Source organism: Peromyscus leucopus, chromosome 1 (assembly GCF_004664715.2).
Source record: "Peromyscus leucopus breed LL Stock chromosome 1, UCI_PerLeu_2.1, whole genome shotgun sequence".
NCBI lineage: Eukaryota > Metazoa > Chordata > Mammalia > Rodentia > Cricetidae > Peromyscus > Peromyscus leucopus.
The window spans coordinates 41739368-41761796 of record NC_051063.1 but is presented as its reverse complement, the minus strand read 5'-3'; the positions used below and the strand labels follow the sequence as shown (position 1 = coordinate 41761796).

General features: G+C 40.8%; 1 protein-coding gene across 2 annotated transcripts in view; it reads left to right on the top strand.

Annotated features, from left to right (window-relative positions):
• Window positions 1-13630, top strand: part of Slc16a12 (solute carrier family 16 member 12) — a 79168-nt gene extending 65538 nt beyond the window's left edge. For both annotated transcript variants that reach the window (XM_037206484.1, XM_037206488.1), the window contains exons 3-7: window positions 1579-1682; window positions 4884-5027; window positions 6662-7241; window positions 9280-9539; window positions 11103-13630. In XM_037206484.1, the coding sequence (XP_037062379.1) occupies window positions 1579-1682; window positions 4884-5027; window positions 6662-7241; window positions 9280-9539; window positions 11103-11365 (1351 nt within the window). In that variant the 3' untranslated portion in view covers window positions 11366-13630. The remainder of the gene's footprint in view (window positions 1-1578; window positions 1683-4883; window positions 5028-6661; window positions 7242-9279; window positions 9540-11102) is intronic.
• The last annotated feature ends 8799 nt before the right edge of the window (window positions 13631-22429 follow it).

Sequence of the window (22429 nt, the reverse complement as noted above, 5' to 3'; positions counted from 1 at the left end):
GGGGGCGGAAGGCATTCATGTAGGTATAGAGAGCAGAGAACTACCTGTGGAAATTTGTTCTCTCCTACCACCAGGTAGGTTCCATGGGTCAAACTCAGGGGACAAAGTCATCAAACTTGGGGACAAGAACCTTTACCCATTTTGTCAATTGCTAGCCCTAACTTTTTGAGTTAATATCATGTTATAAATTTATTTTCAAATCATTAGATACAGATCTACATTATTTAAAAATATTTAATAAAATATTATTTTATTTTATTGATATACCATAATTTGCTTAATCAGTTTTATGGCAATTTGAATGAAAGGACCCCCATAGACTCATATATTTGAATGCCTGGTCCCCATTTGGTAGAACTGTTTGGGAAGAGATTAGGAGGTGTGGCCTTGTTGGAGGAGGTGTGTCACTGGGGACAGGCTTTAAGGTTTCACAAACCACCCTTCCCAGTTAGATCGACCTCTATTTCTGCCTTATGCTTATGAAATAAGATTTAAGCTCTCAGCTCCTGTTCCAATGGCACACCTGCTTGCCTGCTGCCATGTTCCCTACCCTGATAGTCATGGACTTTAACTCTTTGAAACTGTAAGCTCCAAATAGACTCTTTCTTCTATAAGTTGGTGTCTCATTACAGCAATAGAAAAGTAACCAAGACAAGTCTTTTAATAATAAGCAGGTCGGTTATTATAAATTTTTCTCTAGAATATATTCATTGAATACATCTATCACCATCATCATTATTATCATCAGATTACTGCCTTTGCAATTAGAAGTAAAATTTCTGAGGCTTATTTTTATAAGTTATTCTTCATTTTTCAAGTTTAAAGTTGCATATCACTTTAGAGAAGTTAGAACTTTAAAGAAATCTCAATAATAATATTTAACAATAAACTTTGTTCTTAACGTGTTTTCTTTTTTCCCTAACACCTTCTTAGAGCAGTGGTCTTTACTGTTGCTATGGTTTCAGCAGCCTCTCTGATGATGGAATATAGCTGGAGAGTTTCTCTCCAGCTCCCGCCAAGCCCCAGCAGTCCATTAGCCCACTTATAAAATAAACATACAGATGCTTATAATATTTAAACTGCTTGGCCATTAGCTCAGGCCTACCACTGTCTAGCTCTTACACTTAAACTCAGCCCATTTCTGTTAATCTATATGATACCACGTGTTCCATGGCTTTACCTGCTGCCTTTACATGCTGCTCCCTGGATGGCAGGCGGGCGTCTCCCTGGATGGCAGGCGGGCGTCTCTCTCTCTCTCTCAGCTTTCCTGTTCCCAGAATTCTCTTCTCTGCTTGTCCTGCTTATACTTCCTGCCTGGCTACTGGCCAATCAGCATTTTATTTATCAATTAATCATACCAATACATTCACAGCATAGAGAACATCCCACAGCGATGGAACGCTTGTTTTCTGGTTTCTCAGAATGGCACCAGTAGTCAACTCCTGGTTTCCTAATAAAGCGTAGCTCAGTAGCTGAAATCCTTTGAAACTGCAGCAGCTAATGGAAACAATTTTAGGTTCTGATTCAATTCCATCTTCATTTACCTTTTGTATCAAATGCCTACATTGTATTTTTCAGATGTATCTCCATTTTTTTTGTGGAGTTTCAGACGTACTTTGCTCAGGATTATTCACAAACAGCATGGATCCATTCCATTGTAGACTGCATGACAATGCTCTGTGGTGAGTATCATTTACCACAGTAGACAGTTATTGGATACTTATGAAACTGTACATGACAATGGTTCCTGACAGAGTGAAGTGATACTGTTTTCATTATTAGTTTTATAAGTGGAAGGACTATGTTACAAGTTAGTTAAGACTGAAAAACTAGAAGATCAATCTCATCTTCAGCTAAACCTAACAAGACTTGTGTTGGGAATTGATGACCTTGACTAATGCCAGGTGCAGGAATTCATCAATACATTGGGAAAGACACAAATCATTTGGTTCATCTGGGTCTGGGTGTCATAGAGCTTGTGATGATCTGGTGGGGGGGTGGTTTATGGGTAGAATGTATATGGTTTATGTCTTCCAAATTCGATGGCCTTCTAATTTTCTAGTCATGCACATAAACATTATACAGGACAGTAAGCCATTTTGCCCATCCAAATGATAACAGGGACCAACCTTGCTTAGCTTCCAAGATTCAGTGAAATCAGGTGATTTTAGGATGGTATAGTCCGTGAGCCATTTCTATATGGTCTCATTAAATGAGTGCCTACAGTGATGAATCATATCTCCAGTCTTGGCTTTCTTTCTGCCCCTTTCCCAGAGGGTTCCAAATTTAACTCACAGATTTCATCTTTTCATTAACAAGAGAAATTTTGCAGAATAATAGGAGTGTGTGATCAAGAGCTAAGCATACTCACTGTGGTTATAATTTTATTTATAAATCTCAAATGTGCTCTCTATGACATGGACAGTGTTCCAGATATTCATGGGAACTAACATTGCATCTGTAGTAGATGATGATGAACTTTTCCTTTTATAAATTTGGAACCAAAGTTACTTTGTTACTAGTGAATTTCAAAGGTTGGAACAATCCATTTCTAGCCTGGACCCACTCTATCCTATCAATAAGATAGATTCTAAGATGCTTTAGCAACTGTTGTCTCTTGAGAAACTTTTATCTGGGCCTGGAGAGATGGCTCAGTGGTTAAGAGCACTTGTTGCCCTTACAGAGGACCTGAGTTCAATTTCTAGTTACCCTCATGGCAACCCACAACCATTTTTAACTCCAGTTACAGGGGTATCTGATGCCTTCTTCTTTGTTGGAGCTAGGCACATATGTGGTGTCCATACATACCACAGATAAAACAGTCATTCCTAAGATATAAAATAAAAAATCTAAAATTTTTATGTTTCAGTGGCAAAAGGAAAGTACTGTACTAATCAATAACTCTGACTCCATTCTGGGTACTGATTCATATGTACTTATTTTTAATAAATTAAATTTTATTATACTATTTTATTTTTATTAATTTTAATTAAGCAAAATAGCACATTTATTTTTAAATGTCTAGATTTAGGAATCAGTGGAATTGTGTTGAAGTGTATTTCTGGTTCAAATTTTTTGAAAAGACTGTTTACTTTTTCAACTTAAAAGTATTAGGAAAATCACATATTTGGGTTCTGTGTGTAGTCATTCTAAGCCCCTTGAGCTAGCACTGGATTTTCAGGGTTAGTGTTAGCCACAGGGTTCATATCAGCAGGCCTCAGAGGATATACATGACTCATTTTCCTCAATGTTATCTTCTGGAGAGTATTTGTGATTCTCCACCGAGCAATAACAATGTGGTCACCATGATGGTGTAGGCTCTGGGCAGGGTAAAATTGTGAATTTATGTTCTGTGGAAGATTGTGAGTCTTGCTATACTCATTTACATACATCCACCTGCTCACCAAGTTACCTACTGTGAGAATTTAGAGCATGAACAAGGGACTGCACAGTTGCACTGAGATATCCCCTGAAGAAAATCTGGCATGCAATGAACAGAGAAGTGAACCTCACTTGTTGAAGTTGGTGTAATGTCTTCATCAAGTTTGCTTTAGAGAATGACTCAAATGTTTTTACTTTCTGGTAACCATAGTAGCAGCACCCGTGAGAATTCAGCATAGTCTCTAGGGATTTACTTATTCCCATTCTTCCAGAGTTAAATATACTAATAGCCACAGCTTTACCTGGTGGGGGATGCTGGCCTGGTAACAGTCTGTCATCTGTGAGTCTCCAATTTTAACTTGATTAGTACAAAACTGATCATATTCAACAGATACTCAGAGAATCATCTCTTTTGATAGTTTTCCTAGGAATACTGGTGATACCATGATTTTTTTCTCCTTCAAAATAAAAATTCACGCATTGTAGTAGTACTTTCTTGTTGGGACTGCCAGATGCCCAAAATTGGCACAGAGATTTATTATTAATTATGAAAGCTTAGGCTTTCCCCAAAGTAGCTCATATAACTTAAATTAACCTGTTTTTATTAATCTACATTCTGCCGTGTGGCTCAGTTACCTCTCCTTTGTACCGTGTGTCCAGCTTCTTCAGTGTCTTGCTAGCATCTCCTGCTGTGCCAGATTTCAGCCCTGAGTTTCCCTCTGGCCAGACTTCCTGCCTAGCTATTGGCCATTCAGCTCTTTATTAAACCAATCACAATGACATGTCTTCAAACAGTGTAAACAAATATTCCACAACAACTCAAGTAACTGTCATCATTATTGTTAGTTGTAAAATCAATACTGTATATAACATCCTTGAGCAAGAGATATACAATTTAAATAAATAATTGATCCCTGTATGAAAACACCTTAGATCTGGATAGATAGTTCTGCAGTTAAGAGCATTCGCTACTCTTATAGAGGACTTGGGTTCAGTTTCCAGCAACCCCATGACAGCTCACAACCTTCTGTAAATCCAGTTCTAGGGTATCTACAACATCTTTTGACCCCAACTGGCACCAGGTATGAACATGATATACAGGCATACATGTAGGCAAACATTCATGTATGTAAAAGTAAATAAAGACAAATAAATAAAAACATAATAAATAATAAATAATAAGTGTAGATAAAAGTAAGTTAATAAAAACAAAACAAAACAAAAAAAACACACTGTCATCCTGGAAGTGTGACTGTAAGAGAATGAAGATAAGAGTAAGCACTGAGTCTAAGTCAGGACATTTCATCCCTGTCCCTGCCCTGCTCCTGTTTGTATAACCTCCAGTGGGCCACTTCTCCCTGGGTCTCAGTTTCCAAAGCTATAAAATTAATGGGCTTGATGTTTAAGAGGTTGATGGCTCTCTTCTTGGTCAGCACAACACCACAGTGTTTTCAGGGCACCCCAAACCTTTCTCTCTATTGACCTATTTGTTGTTTTCGAAGCTCCACTTGGGAGTGTTGTCAGTAATCACTTATCCTGTCAAGTGGGGATCATGCTGGGCGGCTTGCTGGCATCTACTGGTTTCATCCTGGGCTCATTTGCCACCAGCCTGAAGCATCTCTACCTCACTCTGGGAGTCCTTACAGGTGAGTACACTTTCTTCCACATGTCTAGACACACCTTGTTCAGGTGTTGTCAAAAAGAGATTTATAAAATATTCATTATGTTAGATGCATAATGGAGCTGACTTAGCTAATGGCCGCCTACTTAGCAGTTACACGGAGTTCGAAATGTGATGCCACTACACCATCGAGCATGCCTCACCACATTAATTTAGTCATGTGGTGAAAAATAGCTTCTCTTTCTGGTATTATATATGCCTGAGATTCTGTACTCAGAAGAAATGATAAATTACTCAGCACAGTACAGATTTTCAACAGTGGTCATTCTCCATCTATCTGCCTTTGCTAAGACACTGAACAGTATTCAGCCTGGGTTGTCCTGGCTTTATTATGAGTATTATTAACCAATAAGTGGGAATTTCAATTTAGAAATCACCTTGTCATAGGTATTCTTATATTTCACATTCTCTCAATATTATAGAAACATCACTTTAGAAAATCATGCTGGATTTTATGGAACAAGAAGATCATGTACGTTCTACAAGCTATACTTTAAGGAGACTGCATAGGATCTGAATGAAGTTGGCTGGTGGGACAAAAGTGGCATTCAAATCATCACTGATACGGGCATGGGAAGTGGTACCCACTCCTGTCTGGGGACTGTGCCATGAGTGTAGCATGAATTAGGCCAGTAATGGATGTACCCTCATGGTGAGGCTTTACATATGGCTCTGTCTGCTAAAGAAGGGACCTACACTGAGTAACTCAATGAGCCTAACTGCTAATTTTACTTGAAACTGGTCTGGTTTTAGCACTGAAAGTCCCCCATCTGGAAACCCATCGTTCTGCTGACCATGATGGGAGCTGAAAGTAGTTCTTTGTTCTCTTCTCTGGCATGACCAGCCGTTGGATGTGCTATATTCTTTCACAGCTGTCTTTAGGTGTGTTGAGGCAAATCATGTACATGTTCCAAAACCTAGGCTTGAAGCTCTTGAGGTTAAGCTAAAGTAATAGAAACCAGAAAGCTTCTAAACACCTTTGAGACTATTGGTATTTTTCTGAAGGCCTTGAGGTATATTTCCAGGTTCCATATTCTTATGAAATGTTTCCTATTCTACGATGCATCCCACCTAAGTGAAATTAATTCTGCAACTTCCATGGACTTGTATGTCCCATTTCTGTACAAATACAGGGAGGTACAGACTGTCAAAGCTGTGTCTTCTCAGGCAGGGAAGAGTTGAGGCAATTATTCAACTAATTTAACCTACAAAAACAGACAGGGGAGGAAGGGAGGAGGACACAGAAAAAGGAGGGAGAGGAGAAATCAGTTTCTTGGTTCAGCATTTTCTAGATTTTGCTAGTAAATTCCAGCTTAGCTTGAATAGTGATTTTTGTCAAGTTCCTCAATTTCTTTTCTCTGAGAAATCATTTCTTTTAGTGTATTCTTCCTAAGAAGACTGTCACTTAAGTCATGTGTTTTGCTAGTTATGAATGACTGGCAGGAAAACTAAGTTTTCAGCGGAGTATATGTATTCAGGTTTGAAGGGATTTCCCGGAAGATCAGATGCTCTTCAATCCCAGACACACTGTTGCAAGAGTACTTTTTCCAGCTGGCCGCTCACTGTGAACCAGCTCTCAAGGCATTCTCTCTCTCTCAGGTCTCGGATTTGCACTTTGTTACTCTCCGGCTATCGCCATGGTCGGCAAGTATTTCAGCAGGCGGAAGGCCCTCGCTTATGGGATTGCCATGTCCGGCAGTGGCATCGGTACCTTCATCCTGGCTCCTGTCGTTCAGCTCCTTATTGAACAGTTTTCCTGGCGAGGGGCACTGCTCATTCTTGGAGGGTTCGTTTTGAACCTCTGTGTCTGTGGTGCTTTGATGCGTCCAATTACTCTTAAAGAGGACCATCCAAGTCCAGAGAAGAATCGCGACCATGGAACGCAGAGAGGAGACTGTCCGCAGGCATCTCCCTATTCGCCTTTGACCAAAGAATGGGCACAGATGTGTCTCTGTGGCTCCTTGAAGCAGGAATATGGCTTTTTACTGATGTCGGACTTTGTCGTGTTAGCCGTCTCCGTTCTGTTCATGGCTTACGGTTGCAGCCCTCTCTTTGTGTACCTGGTGCCTTACGCTTTGAGTGTCGGAGTTAGCCACCATCAAGCTGCGTTCCTTATGTCCATACTCGGGGTGATAGACATTGTTGGCAACATCACATTTGGATGGCTTACTGACAGAAGGTAAAATAAAAAATCTGTGAAAACACAACCAGTTTCTCCTAGGGGATTTTAAGCCCTGAGTTTCCCTGACTTTATCTTGTCATACACTTAACCTTTGAAGGGTAATTTTGATATCTGAAGGAAGCTTTCTTGCTGATCCTTATAGACCAGGTTTGGGCAAACTTTTTATGTAAAGGGGCATAGAGCAAACATTGATTGGCTTTGTAGAACATATGTTTGTCATGAGTTCCCAGAACTGCTATCACAGCACAAAAGCAGCTGTGTTCTGATAAGCAATGTACATTGAAATTTTATATGTTTCATCAAATATTGTCTTTTGTTTTTCTATTTCCAACCATTTAAAATGGGGGGGGGAAGCAGGTAAGTTATACAAACAGATAGCAAGCTAGATGTGACCCTAATTTGTTCACCTGTGTCTTAGATTATCTAGGCTGATGCGTCTGTCTGAACTGCACAGGGTGAGGACAACTGACAGTTCCAATGACGTATTTAATTCCCGTCCAGGGCAAGTTAGTTCTCTGCAGAGACAGCTGCTGTTTTAACTTGTTTTGAATTATCCCAGGGATTAGCTACTAGCAGAAAGGGAAGCTAAATCTAGTTCAGGTAGGAGGGTCAGGTACAGTAACACACATTGTCTTCAGCCACATTTTTAGATCTGAATGTGGGAAAAGAATACTTTCATGATATTGTAAGCTCAGAGACTGAATTTATAGGAAATCTACAGCAAATAATTACCTGTTTGGGCTGAAGACTGCAAACTTCTAATGGTGTCCTGGATGAGGAATTCTTTACATTTGAGATATGACCTAAGAGATCTATCAAGGCTTCTCACAAATTACGCTTTGGTAGTCAATTGGGATCTGATTCCACTTCTTTTGTTTTGTGCTTTTCTGGCGATAAAACCAGCACCTTCTGTGCTGGGCAAGCTCACTGAGCCACTCCCCACCACTTCCACATTTTAAATTAAGGACAAAGGGAGACGGAAGGGCGAGGTCTGCTGCACAGTGATGATTCAGGCAGAAGCAACATAAAAGCCGAAGGAGGCTTGGCTAGGCACAAGACCTAAATTCTTGTGTCAGTTCTGCCCCTTGTTAAACCCATGACCCAGGGAAAATCACCTAGTGCTCAGACGCTCAAGGGCCTCCATCTGTCAAACAGGTCAGTGCAATATTTGGAGGATAATGAGAGGAAGCATCTGCAGATCGCCAGAGCTGACATTTACACAGTTTTTCAGGTAATTGGTATTGTGGAAGGGGATGGAGTTGCAGAGAGGGACTGGAGTGGAAGCATCATTGGGGAAGACTTAGACTTAGGTCAGACCTTCACCATAGGACTTAGACTTAGGTCAGACCTTCATCACTCATGCGTTTCATTTTTATGACCTCACATTCCAGTCTCAGCAATGTATGATCAATTGAAATATTGAGCATTTGTGATGTGCTGCATACCAATGGCTACCACATCTTGAAACACTCCCAGGTTTACATATACTGATGTCGATAACTTTATTTTATGATGGAAGAATTTTACATTCGAGTTATACAGGTAGTGAAGTTGCAATCTTATGCATATATAATTTTAGAGCATCTCCACACTATGCTTGCTACAGACATAAATTTATTTACATATACCAGTAGAACAATGATGGGGTAACAGGATCTGGAGAGATGGCCTGGCAATAAAGAACACTTGCTGCTTTTGGAGGGGACTGGAGTTTAGTTCCTAGCACCCACACTGAGCAGTTCACAAGCACCTGTAAATCCAGCTCTAGGGCATACAACACCATCTTCAGGCCTTCATGGGAACCAGTGCTTATGTTCTCATATGCACACACACACACACACACACACACACACACACACACACGTGCGCACACTTAAAATTTAATCCTTAGAAAGAGAAGAACAGTTGGAAGGGAACACAAATAGGAAGGTACCTGTATAAGCAGCTGCAATGCTTATAGCTTCATGGCTGGGTTCCAAATCTCTTTTAGGAAGTCTGTGTGTCCCATTCTCACTATTGTTCTTCCCATCCCTAGGTGTTTGAAGGATTACAGATACGTTTGCTACCTCTTTGCTGTGGCACTAGATGGACTGTGCTATCTGTGTCTCCCAGTGCTCCAAAGTTTCCCCCTTCTTGTGCCTTTCTCTTGCACCTTTGGCTACTTTGATGGAGCCTACGTTACCTTGATCCCAGTAGTGACTGCAGAGATAGTGGGGACCACCTCTTTGTCATCAGCACTTGGCGTGGTATACTTCCTTCATGCAGTGCCATACTTGGTGAGCCCACCCATTGCAGGTAAGTGTAAAAAGCTTGCTAACCACTGTCACCATATTGATGTGGAAGAAGTAAACACACACTTATGAACACAACTCATTCGCCAAAGACTAGGCAAAGCCTATCAAGTGAGTTAGAGAAGAGTGAAAGACAAAAGTAATAGGATGTAAGAGCCACCAAGGTATTATGGTCCCACCCACATTCTTCTTTTATAATTTTTTTCCTAACCAAGTAAGGTTGGTGGCTTGCCTGGAAAGAGAAAGTCCCAAATTAGGGTCTTTGTTTTAGTTCATACTAATGGTAGAACTAAAAGAATGGAACATTTGTTCCAATTCTAAGTAAGCCAGGCACATTCAGAAGGAAGTTTGCTTTCAAAATGGAGCAGTAGGTGGCAAGGCAATGGCGTGATGATGGAGTTGAGAGCCAGGCAGAGGACAGGGCTCTGAACTCTTTATCATTTGTATGGACTAAATGTTGATAACATTCAAGTTTTTGTGCAAACTGATGAAAGCATATTTTAGAAATTGTGATCTAGAGATTTATGACAGAGGAAATTAAGATTCCATTTTAATGCAACTGAGCGAAGCTGATAAATGTCTATTGACTTCCAAAGTGACTACTTTGGTCCTACAGAAATCCGCACATAAATCAGACCATTACAAAAATGTTTGCAGGGGGTATGGATTATGAGAAACTTTGTAGAATGTCAATTAATTTGTACACACCATTTTGACCATTGGGTTTGGAAAGCTGTATGCTTTGTGCTTTCCTGGTGCATTTTGTTGGCATATGAATGATATTTTGAGGAAAAATTTAAAGATGCTCCTTGTCAATTACAAAGTAACTGCCTGCCAAAGTATAGCTTTACCCCACTGATTCTCTGATCCTTGTGACCCATATGTTTCCTGTCATACAACATGGTTGCCCTCAAATTTTGTGGCTGGTATAAATATTGGGATTGATATGCTGCAACAGCAACAATGGTCTTGGGTATATACATTTAAGACAATACATACCACCATGTTTGGCACATAATCTTAGCCAAAAGGCAAAGACGCAATGGCCCAAAATCCTGATATTTGAATGGGATATGAGTGAAATTAAACTTCCATTGACAACTGGATACTGCATTGAAGCCTGTTAAGTTACTTAAAATGGTGTGATGTCTGGGAATTCTATTAGCATTTTGTATGTCCACTTAACCCCCTATATAGATAATCCCAACTTCAACATTTTAAATGATGTTTAAATTTATAGGCTATGAAATATACATTTGAGTATTTTCTACCAAATTTCATGAAGTTAATAATCACTAATATTTATTGTGTGATGACTGAGTACAGAGGACTATTATAAGCTCTTCACTTAATAGCAATTATTTAATTTATTTTATGAGTTGCCCTAATGAATCTGAATGTATTTCTCAGTTGCTGCATGGCAATTTTGGGCCAACTGCTTTTCGTTCACAGTCATGATGATGTGCTGTAGTCTATTGTGATCATCCTGACAAATGATTAAATTTGAGAGTGGGTAAACCAGTAATTGAATTTTCAGTTCAACAATGTGGTTTTGCCTCTGTTTTAGGATGGCTGGTGGACACAATGGGCAGCTACACCGCAGCGTTCCTTCTCTGTGGATTTGCCATGATATTTAGTTCTATATTGCTTGGCTTTGCTAGAATTGTAAAGAGGTTGAAGAGAACGCAGCTGCGGTTCCTGGCCAAAGAATCGGATCCCAATCGGCCACTATGGACCAATGGATCAGTGGCCTACTCTGTAGCAAAGGAGTTAGATCAGAAAGATGAGGAATCCATGGCTGCTGCTGTGACAGGTTGCAACCTCACGTGACCAGTGTGGCCTTATCCCTGAGAATCTTCAAGGCTGATGGACCTGAGGCCAGATTGTTCATATTTTGGAAGTATTTTATTTTGACAGAGTATCGCCTCCCAGGAAAATTATTAATACTGTTTTGCTAACATATTTATAAGGAGAAATAACCAATAACAAAGAAATCTGGAGTGGCCTAGAGTTTTCTCATGCAGGATTTGTACTCACTACAAAACTTAGCTCCCAGAGGAGGTCAGGACATAGTTGATGGAGTTAGCTGTATTTTAGGGTAACTCCAAGGCACAACCCAAGCACTGGTCCCCACCGGGCAGCAGTTTTGTTGTTACAAAGTCCTTGTCCCTCTGTCTTTCTTCTCATTCTTAACGGAAGCACTAGGTGTGCTGGTGGAGGGTGAAGATGCAGAGCTGGCTTCTGGGCAGAGTGCCTCAGTTTTTAAATAGAGTGGCAAAGGAGCATTTGAGACTCTTTGAAAGGCAATGGTTAATACATCACAGATTGTCTTTTGATAGTTTCCCAAACAACCCTTGGCTCTTTCAATGGGTGGACTTCACTTTGAGTGTCTGAATAATCATGAAACACCATGATTGGAGTGGATTTGAAAGGGTGGTAGTGTATTTCACTTGAAACTAGCTGAAACAGGAAGCTCTATGCTCTGGCTGTCCCTGCCACTCACCTCTGTCACCACCCCATACTTACTCTAAATTTAACACAATGTGATGAGTGATGGAGCAACTTCTCCATCTTTTCTGAAATGTTAGGAATACCCCAGGAACCCCACCTTGAATCTGGACTGTAGACACATTCCTGTTAGGAATAGAAGAATGTTGATACTATTCCAATTGAGCAGTAATTGAATTCTTGAGTCAGCAGGGTATCTGGTGGGAGTTTTCTTTGCAAACCAGTCATTAGATTCATCATTGTCCAAAAGAGGGTTTGGGGGTTTTCTTATCATAGTGATGTTCTAAAAATGGGATTCTGTGCTTGCTCTGTTCATTTTTGGATCCATAATTATAAACCTGACTCATCAGCGTAGAAGGGCCTGTTCATTCTAAAAAACTCAACTTTTCTGTGACTTGGAATTGTTTCTGAATTTTCAGATTGGAGAAGAGAACATGGAGAAAACAGAGGAAGGGCAGGGCCCCCAATTCATCTCCAGCTGTTTCAAATCCATAGAATTAAGAGTCCCGAATGCCCAATCATGTCACATCTGCAAAGAAGCCAAGTTATGTAACTAAAAGGGGAATCGTAATCATTCAGGAGTTTAAATTCAAGTCACATGGAAACATTTTTATCTCAAAGGCCATTTAACCTACTGTCCCCAAGAGGCCTCAGAGTGGCTTTTGCCAGACATGATGCTGGGAGAAATAACAAAGCATTGAGGGAAGTCTGAGGATGGTGAAGACCTTGTTTGAACTGGAGAATGTTTGTGTTACTATATTGCTTTCATAATGGGATACCAGCTTGATTTGACGGAGAAAATGATACTACTATCTTGTAGCTTTTCGTAGAGAATTTGAATGTTCTGTCTTTACTCATCCTGTGACTTTAGTTTTTTAATCCATTCACTGTGTCATTTGCAATTTTAAGAATATTTTAGATATATCAGTAGAATTCAAAGTTAAAATGAAATACTTGTTTTGGAATAGCACTTTATCTTAAATGTCATTTTTCATCTTAAAAATGATTTCTTTAAAAAATATAAGTGCTCTTATTCATATGTTTTTCAAAGCATTGATTATAGTAAATTTTATGTGATTCTATAGTATAATTTCTCTATTGTGTTTATGAAAGACTAGGATAGTGATCAAAGGTTTTAAATTTTTATGTAAAAACATTTCAGATCTTTTTTTATTTTATACATGCAATGAATTTGCAATCTGACTTTCTGCAGGCAACGTTTTTGAAGAGCCAGTAAGAAAAGATGTAGATCTTGGAGTTTACAGTTTTCATATCTATACAAATTTTTACTGTTTTTCCCCCCTCCATGTATTTAAACAGTTGGTTCCAAGTTCTAAGGAATTCATGGGAATGGGGCATTTTATGGAATTAAGAATAAAACTGTAGAGGAATGATACTATACCTTTAATATTTGTTTATCCCACCGTAAGTTCTACTTTGGAACTAAGTAGGAAAACAGAAGAAATGATCTACTTTTTCAATGTGCCATTCATTCCTCTGTTTAAATTAGAATTTCACTAATGGATCAGATATATAGGCAAATGTTTTCCTAGTTCAAAGGTAAAATAAAATGGATTTCTACTCACATGTTTGGAACAATTTCTTTTCCTTAAATAAGAGGTTTAGACAGGTTAGGGAGTGGGTCTATCCGGATCATATTAAGACATGGCTAATGTGATTTATAAAACCCTAAATCCTTCACTGAGTCCTTCTAGAACACGATATATCATGATAATCACTTCCTATATGTCCTCCAATTTAATCCCTATATTATCCTAAGCTGTCATCATCTTGTAGATGTGGAAACTGAGGTATCAGGTCTCATAGATCAGTAGCTACTACACTTTGAGCTGGGATGCTGTCCAATACTGTCTGGTGCTGGAGCCTGCATCCTTCCCATTGTGACTGTTTATGTCATTTTACATGGGTTCAAAAAGTCATCCCAAACGAGTTCCTCCAATGGGTTATGCATCGGTCCTCTGAATCATTATAGAAAGGAAGTGTTTAGATTAGCAATTTATAAGAGCTCCCCAAGAGAGATTTTGCTTTGTTTTGTTTTTTAAAAAACAAACCCCCCCACTACTTCCAGCAAGATGACTTAGTTTACTGTTGATTAATGAAGACTTTTCTTTGGAAGAATTTGGGGGGGTGGGCAGGGATGGGGAGGAAGTGAATTCTGTCTCCCAGCTCCCTTTGCTGTGCAGTCTGCTCTATTGCTGGTCTATCTGACAGTCTCCTTCTGGTCCTGAGAAGTTAGTTTGGAAATTGTTTGTGGAAGTGAAGTAGTGGGCATTCCGAGTAGGTAAACTGAGTTCTCACACTTCACAGTTTTTACGTTTTGTTAAACTCCACCAAACATTTGTTAATAGATCAGCTTTGGGTGACAGGTGGCTGGGAAGTTTCCTATTTCTAATAGTACAGGAAAGTATTTGGTGGAAGTAGTGGGTAAATATTAAATCATGACATAAAGACTATCTGAAGGGGAACATATTTTATCACTGAACTACCCAGACACATCCAAAGGTTAAAAAGAATAATAAAATTAACTTGGTGTGCACATCCCTTGGTATCTGTAATGGCCTGGTCACCATTCTCTCCTTTAATGACATGAGTTGAATATGTTAACATGCTACCATCACATGTGTTCCTTCAGCTGCAGAAATAACTGAACTTGCACAATAACCCGTTCAATGCTAGAAGAAGACATAGGTAGGAAGTACAGTATCACTTAAGAGTCACATCACTTACAAAGCGTATTGGGCCCTGTTCTTCCTGTGGGCTTGGAGCCTGAATCACAGGTGAAAGTTTCCCTCTTCTCAGCCCATGCCAACCTGGACATCTCTACTCGAGTCCTCGGGTAATATCAAATAAGTCAAAATATCTTGCTGCTCCCATTCTTGCTATTCAGTGCTTAAGATAACTGTGGTTCTAGGATAGATGGAGAGCTGTTCTTGGTCCTGGAGATGTTATTACCAAGGTCAGGGCAGGATCTAAGCTTGGGTCACGGAAAACGTCTGAAAGCGAGGGGATGACAGTGAGAGGCCACCTCTGTGTGGCGCCCTGAGGAGGTTCCAGCAGACACTCCTGCCCTGCCTCCCTTCACACCTCTAAGCACCCAGCCTCGCCTGCCTCACACCCTATGTGGTGGTCTGAATGAGAATGGCCGCCATAGGCTCATGGGTTTAAATACTTGGTCCCCAGTTGCTGGACCTCTAGGTGTGGCCGTGCTATCGAAGGCGTGTCACTGGGGACAGGCTTTGAAGTTTGAGAAGACTGACACTATTCACCATGTGTGCCTTCTCTCTGCTTCCTGATTGTGGATCAAGATATGAGCTCTTAGATGCTGCTCCAGATGCCTACCTCTGGGCCCTCACCCCACTATCACAAATGCTAATCCTCTGAAACTTTAAGCCTAGTTAAAACTATTTTCTTTTTTGAGACATGGTCTTACTATGTAGCTCTGGCTGCTCTAGAACTCACTATGCAGACCAAGTGGGCCTTGAACTCATAGGGACTTTTCCCCTATAGCACCTGATACTTTTCATAACTATATCTTAATTGTTCATTAAATATTCATTCTTAATTATAATTGCACACCTGTCTATGTATTTATTTCCAAGTTATCACCCTCCCACCTTAATCGGTGTTCAGTTGCTGCGAAGAGACATCAGGACCACAGCAACTCTTACGAGGAAACCTTTCATTGGGGCTGGCTTACAGGTTCAGAGCTTTAGTTCATTGTCTTCATGGCAGGAAGCATGGTGGCACAGAGACAGACATGGTGCTGGAGAAGGAGCCCAGAGTTCTACATCTGGATTGGTAGGCAGCAGGAAGAGATAGTGAGGCTGGGTCTAGCTTGAGCATTTGAAACCTCAAAGCCCACCCCCAGTGACACACTTCCTCCAACAAGGCCACATCTACTCGGATGAGGTCACACCTCCAATGATGCCACTCCCTGTAAGTCTATGGGGGCCATTTCCATTCAAACCATCACACCTCCCAACCCCACAAGCTTTCCAGAGAACAGGAATTAGGCTGATTTGTTAGCCACTGGGTTCAGCGCCTGATATCCTTAGCATTCAAAACTCTGTGGTGACATAATTAATTTGGAAGTCATTAACATAGTACCAACGATCTGTGAGGCTAGAACATTAGTACTATTGTTAACAAACCTTAAGTATTAATTATAATACTTTAAATAATATGTTTATGGATACACAATGAAAATGAGCAGATCACGTCTCCAAAAAGAACTTGGTGAATGAGTTATGGATAAAAGCAAATGGAAAGAATGAACAATAATGCTGAAGAGACCTGGGACACAAAGGGGCAGCCGACTGCAAGGTTGGCATGCCAGGTTCTTAGAAGTTCCTGGCGTTAGGCATTCCTAACTTAGTGCATCTAAACGGAATACACCAACAGCAGGAAGTCCAACTGAACACAAGGCAGGCTCAGAAAAGGAAATAAAGGTGGTAAGGAAAGGAGTTGGTTAGACGATATCGATAACTAAAACTTGACTGAAGCCTAAATGTAAAAATGACACAATGTTTGTCAAGCAGTCTCAACTAAATAACTGTGTGCAGAAATAAGGAGCTGCTCCAGGCAGGGAGTGTCCCCACCCCCACCCCACCCCGGAGAGAGCCTGGCAACAGTGAAAGGGGAGGGCTAGACTCCCCAGCACAGAGATAGGGTTTCCTCTACAGACACCTCTCAGGTGCTTTTACGGATCAGCCAGCCCCAGAAATCCCTGACCAGAGCCTTTGCTCAGTCTACAGTTGGCCCCCAACTCACACGGCCTTACTGAAAATTAGATAGTGTGTTGGTAGCGTTTTTTGAGAGTTGATGAGACAAAGTGATAAACAGGCACTTCTCTGGCACTAAGGAGTATATACAGTGGGAGGGAGAATTACACACACACACACACACACACACACACACACACACACACACACAACCCACTCCATGCTATCAAGCTAATTGGCAAAGAAAACTGATTAATAAAAAGAAGTTTCAAAAGCCAGTTTGAGACTAAGTGTGGCTCACTCTAGGGCTCCCTTTCTTGCAGAAGAGGCTGGGTGTAGGGAGAGCCATTTGGGACGGCCACTTGGTGTGACAACTTAAGGTTACAGCTGAACCAATAGCCACATGACAAATAATCTAGCAAAATATCCACAAAGGTGTTTGGGAACTTTGTTGAGATTTAGGGGCTGCATTTGAATTCTCGCCATGAAAGGAGGAATCTGTAACGCATAATGCTTACTTCAACATTCACCTCTCAACTGTAAAAAGGAATGAAACAATTTTCTCTTTAAGGGGCTTCAAAAGCACAGGAAACCATCTTAACATTGAGATGTTATGCAGCACTGCCACCTGCTGGATGTCATGAGACATCACAACGTTCCAACTGTTAGGCTGCCTCTCGGAAACACCGAGATTTGTTGCCATTTCCTGGTCTTCCACCCTCTGCTGGCTATTTATCCCACATTTATTCTCTTCCTCTCACAGTGCAACTATCAGGCTAAAGATGCTATCCCTGGTCCCTCTTTTTTTTTTACATTTTGAACTCTACAGTGTATGAAGGGATTTAATGTGTTGATAGAGGATAAAGCTAAAAATGTGAGATGCAGTGGGGCGGTGGTGGTGGCGCATGCCTTTAATCACATCGCTTGGGAGGCTGAGGCCGGGGCCAGCCTGGTCTACAGAGTGAGTTCCCCGACAACTGGGTCTACACAGAGAAACCCTGTCTTGAAAAGCAAAACAAAACAAAAAAGAAGTGAGATGTATAATCTCGGTTGCCATATTTTGTAAAGTATTGAAACTAAATGACACAAGGAGAGTGGATTTCATGACAATTAGGAAATAAAAAACTTCGTGCTTATTATCATATCATATCATATCATATATAAGGCTTATAACAGACTTAGTGATTAGATTTCCTTTAGAGTGTGTGGCTCCTCTGAAATTGTGGAAAGATGTGATTAGAATTACAATTACCACACAGACTGCAGCACCCCCTCTGGGCTCCATATCCTGGCCTACAACTTCAGAAGAAGACTTTGGCTTTACTGGAGGCCAACCTGGTCCTAGAGATCCCAGTTAAGACACTACCCACCGCCCACCTCCTGGTAACACCCCTTAAAGCTTGCCAGATAACCTGAGACTTCATCCTCTCCCACCCTACAACTTTGGAAGAGGACTTTGGCTTTAATGGAGGGCAGGCCAGATCTAGGGATCCCAGCCTCAGCAGAAAATTTCTGCTGTGCTAGAGGAGGTCAGACTGTACTGGGAATCCCAGAGGCCACGCAGACCCCCAAAACCCCAGCAGAGACACCCTACTGGACCTGAAGATTTGTTAGTCACCAGAACCCTTGGACACTTAGAGAAAAGAGAAACCAAGGAACAAAAACACCCATCCAACAGAGACAAACCCAGGAATCATTCTGTAATCATCCTGCCTAGACCTATAATCATCCCAAACCCAGATGCCTAAATGTTGTGGAATAATCTTTTTGTACACTGTGAAGATGTGCCATTAGATTGGTTTAATAAACAGCTGAATGGCCAACAGCTGGGCAGGACTTTGGGGGCAGAGAGAATGTGGGGAAGAAGTCAAGAGAAGCCAGGCAGATGCTGAACGAGTCAGACACACAAAATAGGATAGAGGTAAAAAGCCACGTGTTAGAATGTAGATTAATTTTTAAAAAATGGGTTAAATTAAGTTATAAGAGATAATTAGAACAAGCCTAAGCTATCAGCTGAGCTTTCATAGTTAATAAGAAATCTGTATGGTTATTTGGGAGCTGGCAGGCAGGACAGAAAGATCTCATTCTGAAAAAGAAAAAGGGGAGATATATAAATGGTAGGATAGAAGGGTAGACTATTGAATGTACTTTTAAACTAAAAAAAAAAAAAGCAACTACTAGTCTTAAATATTTTACAATGGTGTGGATCTTTCTTTCTTTCTCTGTCTGTCTGTCTGTCTCTCTCTCTCTCTCTCTCTCTCTCTCTCTCTCTCTTTCTTTCTCTCTTTCTTTTTGTTTTTTGTAGCTTTGGAGCCTGTCCTGGATCTCACTCTGTAGACCAGGCTGGCCTCACAGAGATCTGCCTGCCTCTGCCTCCCGGGTGCTGGGATTAAAGGTGTGCACCACCACTGCCCAGTGCATTTTTCTATATTGATACAAATTTAAGGTTATTTTTGTTAGAACATACTGTATATGCATTTCTACTCTTGTTTAAGTTGTCCCTATACACATCATTTAACAATGTAATGTATATTTCTAGTCCTTGAAAGTAATTACTCCAAACTATTTAGTTGGCAGAACTTTCCTGCTGTGTATATACTCTGAACAAAAGTTGTTTTGTTTCAAGCAATTTTAGGACCTAGCATAGAAACAGTTAGTTGTCTGAGTTTTGAGTCTTATATCATAAAACTAAATTTAGGAATCTGTGCAGAGAGTTAATCACTGTACTAGATAATTAGCCAGACTAGGAGATGGGCTGGTGCCACAATAAAGTTGCTTTGTGCCTATAACCTTGGTTCAACAAATCAGACAGCTGGCTATATTGTCCTAGTAAACTGGATTGTGGTTGGCTATATGTCCTTGCGAACAGAACTGCATTTCCTAGAAAAGTTTATCTTAAAACCCATTAGCAAGGAACCTGATCTAAACTGAAGTTACTTTGAAGCCTTAAATCTGCTACTAATATACAGCTGTTTTTGTAGCTGGAGGGATAAAACTATTTTTCTATTTCAGCCTGAGCTATGATATAAAACAGCTTTTAGGTGTGACTCATATGCCTTGTGGCCTTGTGTGTAATAACATGCCTAGATATGAAACATTATTTTTATTCATCAAAATTATATAGCTTAAGGAGGAGTCATCTTTGTGATGATATTTTATCTATGTCCCCCAATAAAGTTTATCTGAGGATTAGAGTACAAAGCCAGCCACTATGGTAAACATAGAGGTCAGGCAGTGGTAGCACATGTCTTTAATTCTATCACTCAAGAGGCACAGATCCATCAGGATCTCTGTGAGTTCAAGGCCACACTGGGAACAGAGCCAGATGTGGTGGCACATGCCTTAAATCCCAGTACTAACCATAAAGGTCTGGAGGTCTGTACAGGCAGACAGGAAGTGACAGGGCTGGGCAGGAAGAGGAAATGATGTAACTGGGCAGAGAGGAAATGAGGTGGCAGAACAGAAAGGCATATAGGTGTAGTTATGCAGAAAGTAGGTCTCTTTGGAAGCTGCAGAGTTGGTGAGGTGAGATTAGCTGTGGCTTTTCCTATTCCTCTGATCTCTCAAGTGTTAACACTGATGTCTGGCTCCAGGTTTTTTTTGTTTTGTTTTGTTTTTATTAATAAGACCACTTAACACCTCATTCTACCATTGGTACCCAATGTTTTATGGCAAGAATTCACTAAAAAGCGACTTATGGCTTTAAAGGCCCCCAGCTCAGGCCAAAGCTGCACGCGGCTGGATCTCCACCCATATGGGCAGGAGTCTCTGGCTTTTTCTCTCGTGGGGTGGTGGGCTCTCTCTGGATTTCCATTTCAGACTGCTACTACACTAGGTAGCTGCTTTGAAATTCCCTCAGACTTCTGCTGTTCTATCAGTCAACAGACTTGTTAAGTCAATTAAGATATCTTAAAGGGAAGAATTAGTTAAAAGAGAATTTTTTCCCACATTAAAAAAATGGGAAACATTTTTACAATGGAAAGAATTTGGTCTCTGTTTGATAACACATTAGGCAGTCTGAAAATGGAACAATTAAATGAGAGGGTAATTAATGTTGATGGAATGTATGTAACAGTGCTGTGGGATGTCTTTCTGTACACTGTGAATATGTGTTGCTGTGACTGGTTAATAAAGAAGCTGCTCTGGCATATGGCGAGTCAGGTTATAGCCAGGCAGGAAATCCAGGAGACAGAAAGAAGAAAGGCAGAGAGGGGAGAGACATGAGCCAGCCGCCCAAGGGGCAACATGTAATGGAACACAGGTAAAGCCACAGAACATGTGGTGATAGATAGCTTAAGAATTATGGTTTAATTTAAGTGTGAGAGCTAGTCAGTAATAAGTCTGAGCTAATGGCCAAGCAGTTATAATTAATATAAAGCTCTGTGTGTTTACTTGGGGCCAAGCAGCTGCAGGATGCAGGTGGGAGAGACTCGTCCTGACTGCAGGGCCAGGCAGGATGGAGAAACATCCAACTATACATCTTTTAGATAGTCCACAGATATAAATACCCATAAAATTAAGATGTAATCATGATATAGACACATAGCAGTACAGGTAGTGGGGAGTTTCCACAGAAAAACACATCATATCAGATACCAGAGAAGAGCATGTAGCAGCAACAGTATGAAGGCACAGCATAGACAAAAGACATTCTGGAGTCTATAATTTCATAAGCCTTGCTTGAATAAGACATATTCATCAGAGAGTTGAACTTCTGGTGGGCTAACACCTGAATATTTATTGCCACATGCTGCACCTCCAATATGGCTACCAGCACCTACAGAATATAGCATTTAAAATGTTTTGTTAACATTGGGCTTTTCATGACAATAAGACATATCTGCTCCTGATAGCACCAGTTTACTTCAGAGAAGATGATGGACATCAAAGAAATTCCATGTGGAGCTTGCTTTCTTTATGGCAAAAGCTAGCCATTTGGGCAAGAAACTGCCCTTGCATCAACTATCTTATACAGAAACAAACAAACAAAAATGGGCCACACAGTTAGGGATCTGGGTAATGGGATGTCTTTCTGTACACTGTGAATATGTGTTGCTGTGACTGGTTAATAAAGAAGCTGCTCTGGCATATGGCGAGTCAGGTTATAGCCAGGCAGGAAATCCAGGAGACAGAAAGAAGAAAGGCAGAGAGGGGAGAGACATGAGCCGGCCGCCCAAGGGGCAACATGTAATGGAACACAGGTAAGTGTTCATTGTTTTGGGGAGAATCTTCAGTGGAAGTCAAACCCTTTTCCATTCCACATTGTGTATAAAGGCAACATAATGGTCTAACTAGATTTTGGTTAACTTGACACAAGCTAGACTCATTTGAGAAGAAGGAGCTTCAACTGAGAAGACAATCCTCCCAGATTAGCCCATGGAGCATTTTTGTGTCAAGTGACTGACTGATGTGGGAGGTCTCAGCCCACTGCGGGTGCTGTCAACCCTGGCAGATGGTCCAGAGTTGTATAAAAAAGCAGGTAAGCAAGACTTGAAGAATGAGAAAGCCAGGAAGCAGCTTTCTTCCATGGCCTCTGCTTGAGTTTCTGCCTCCAGGTTCCTGCCCGGAGTTTTTGCCCTGCCCCCCTCAGGGATGGACTGTTAATGAGGAAGTGTAAGATGAGATGAACCTTAGTGATGTGTGG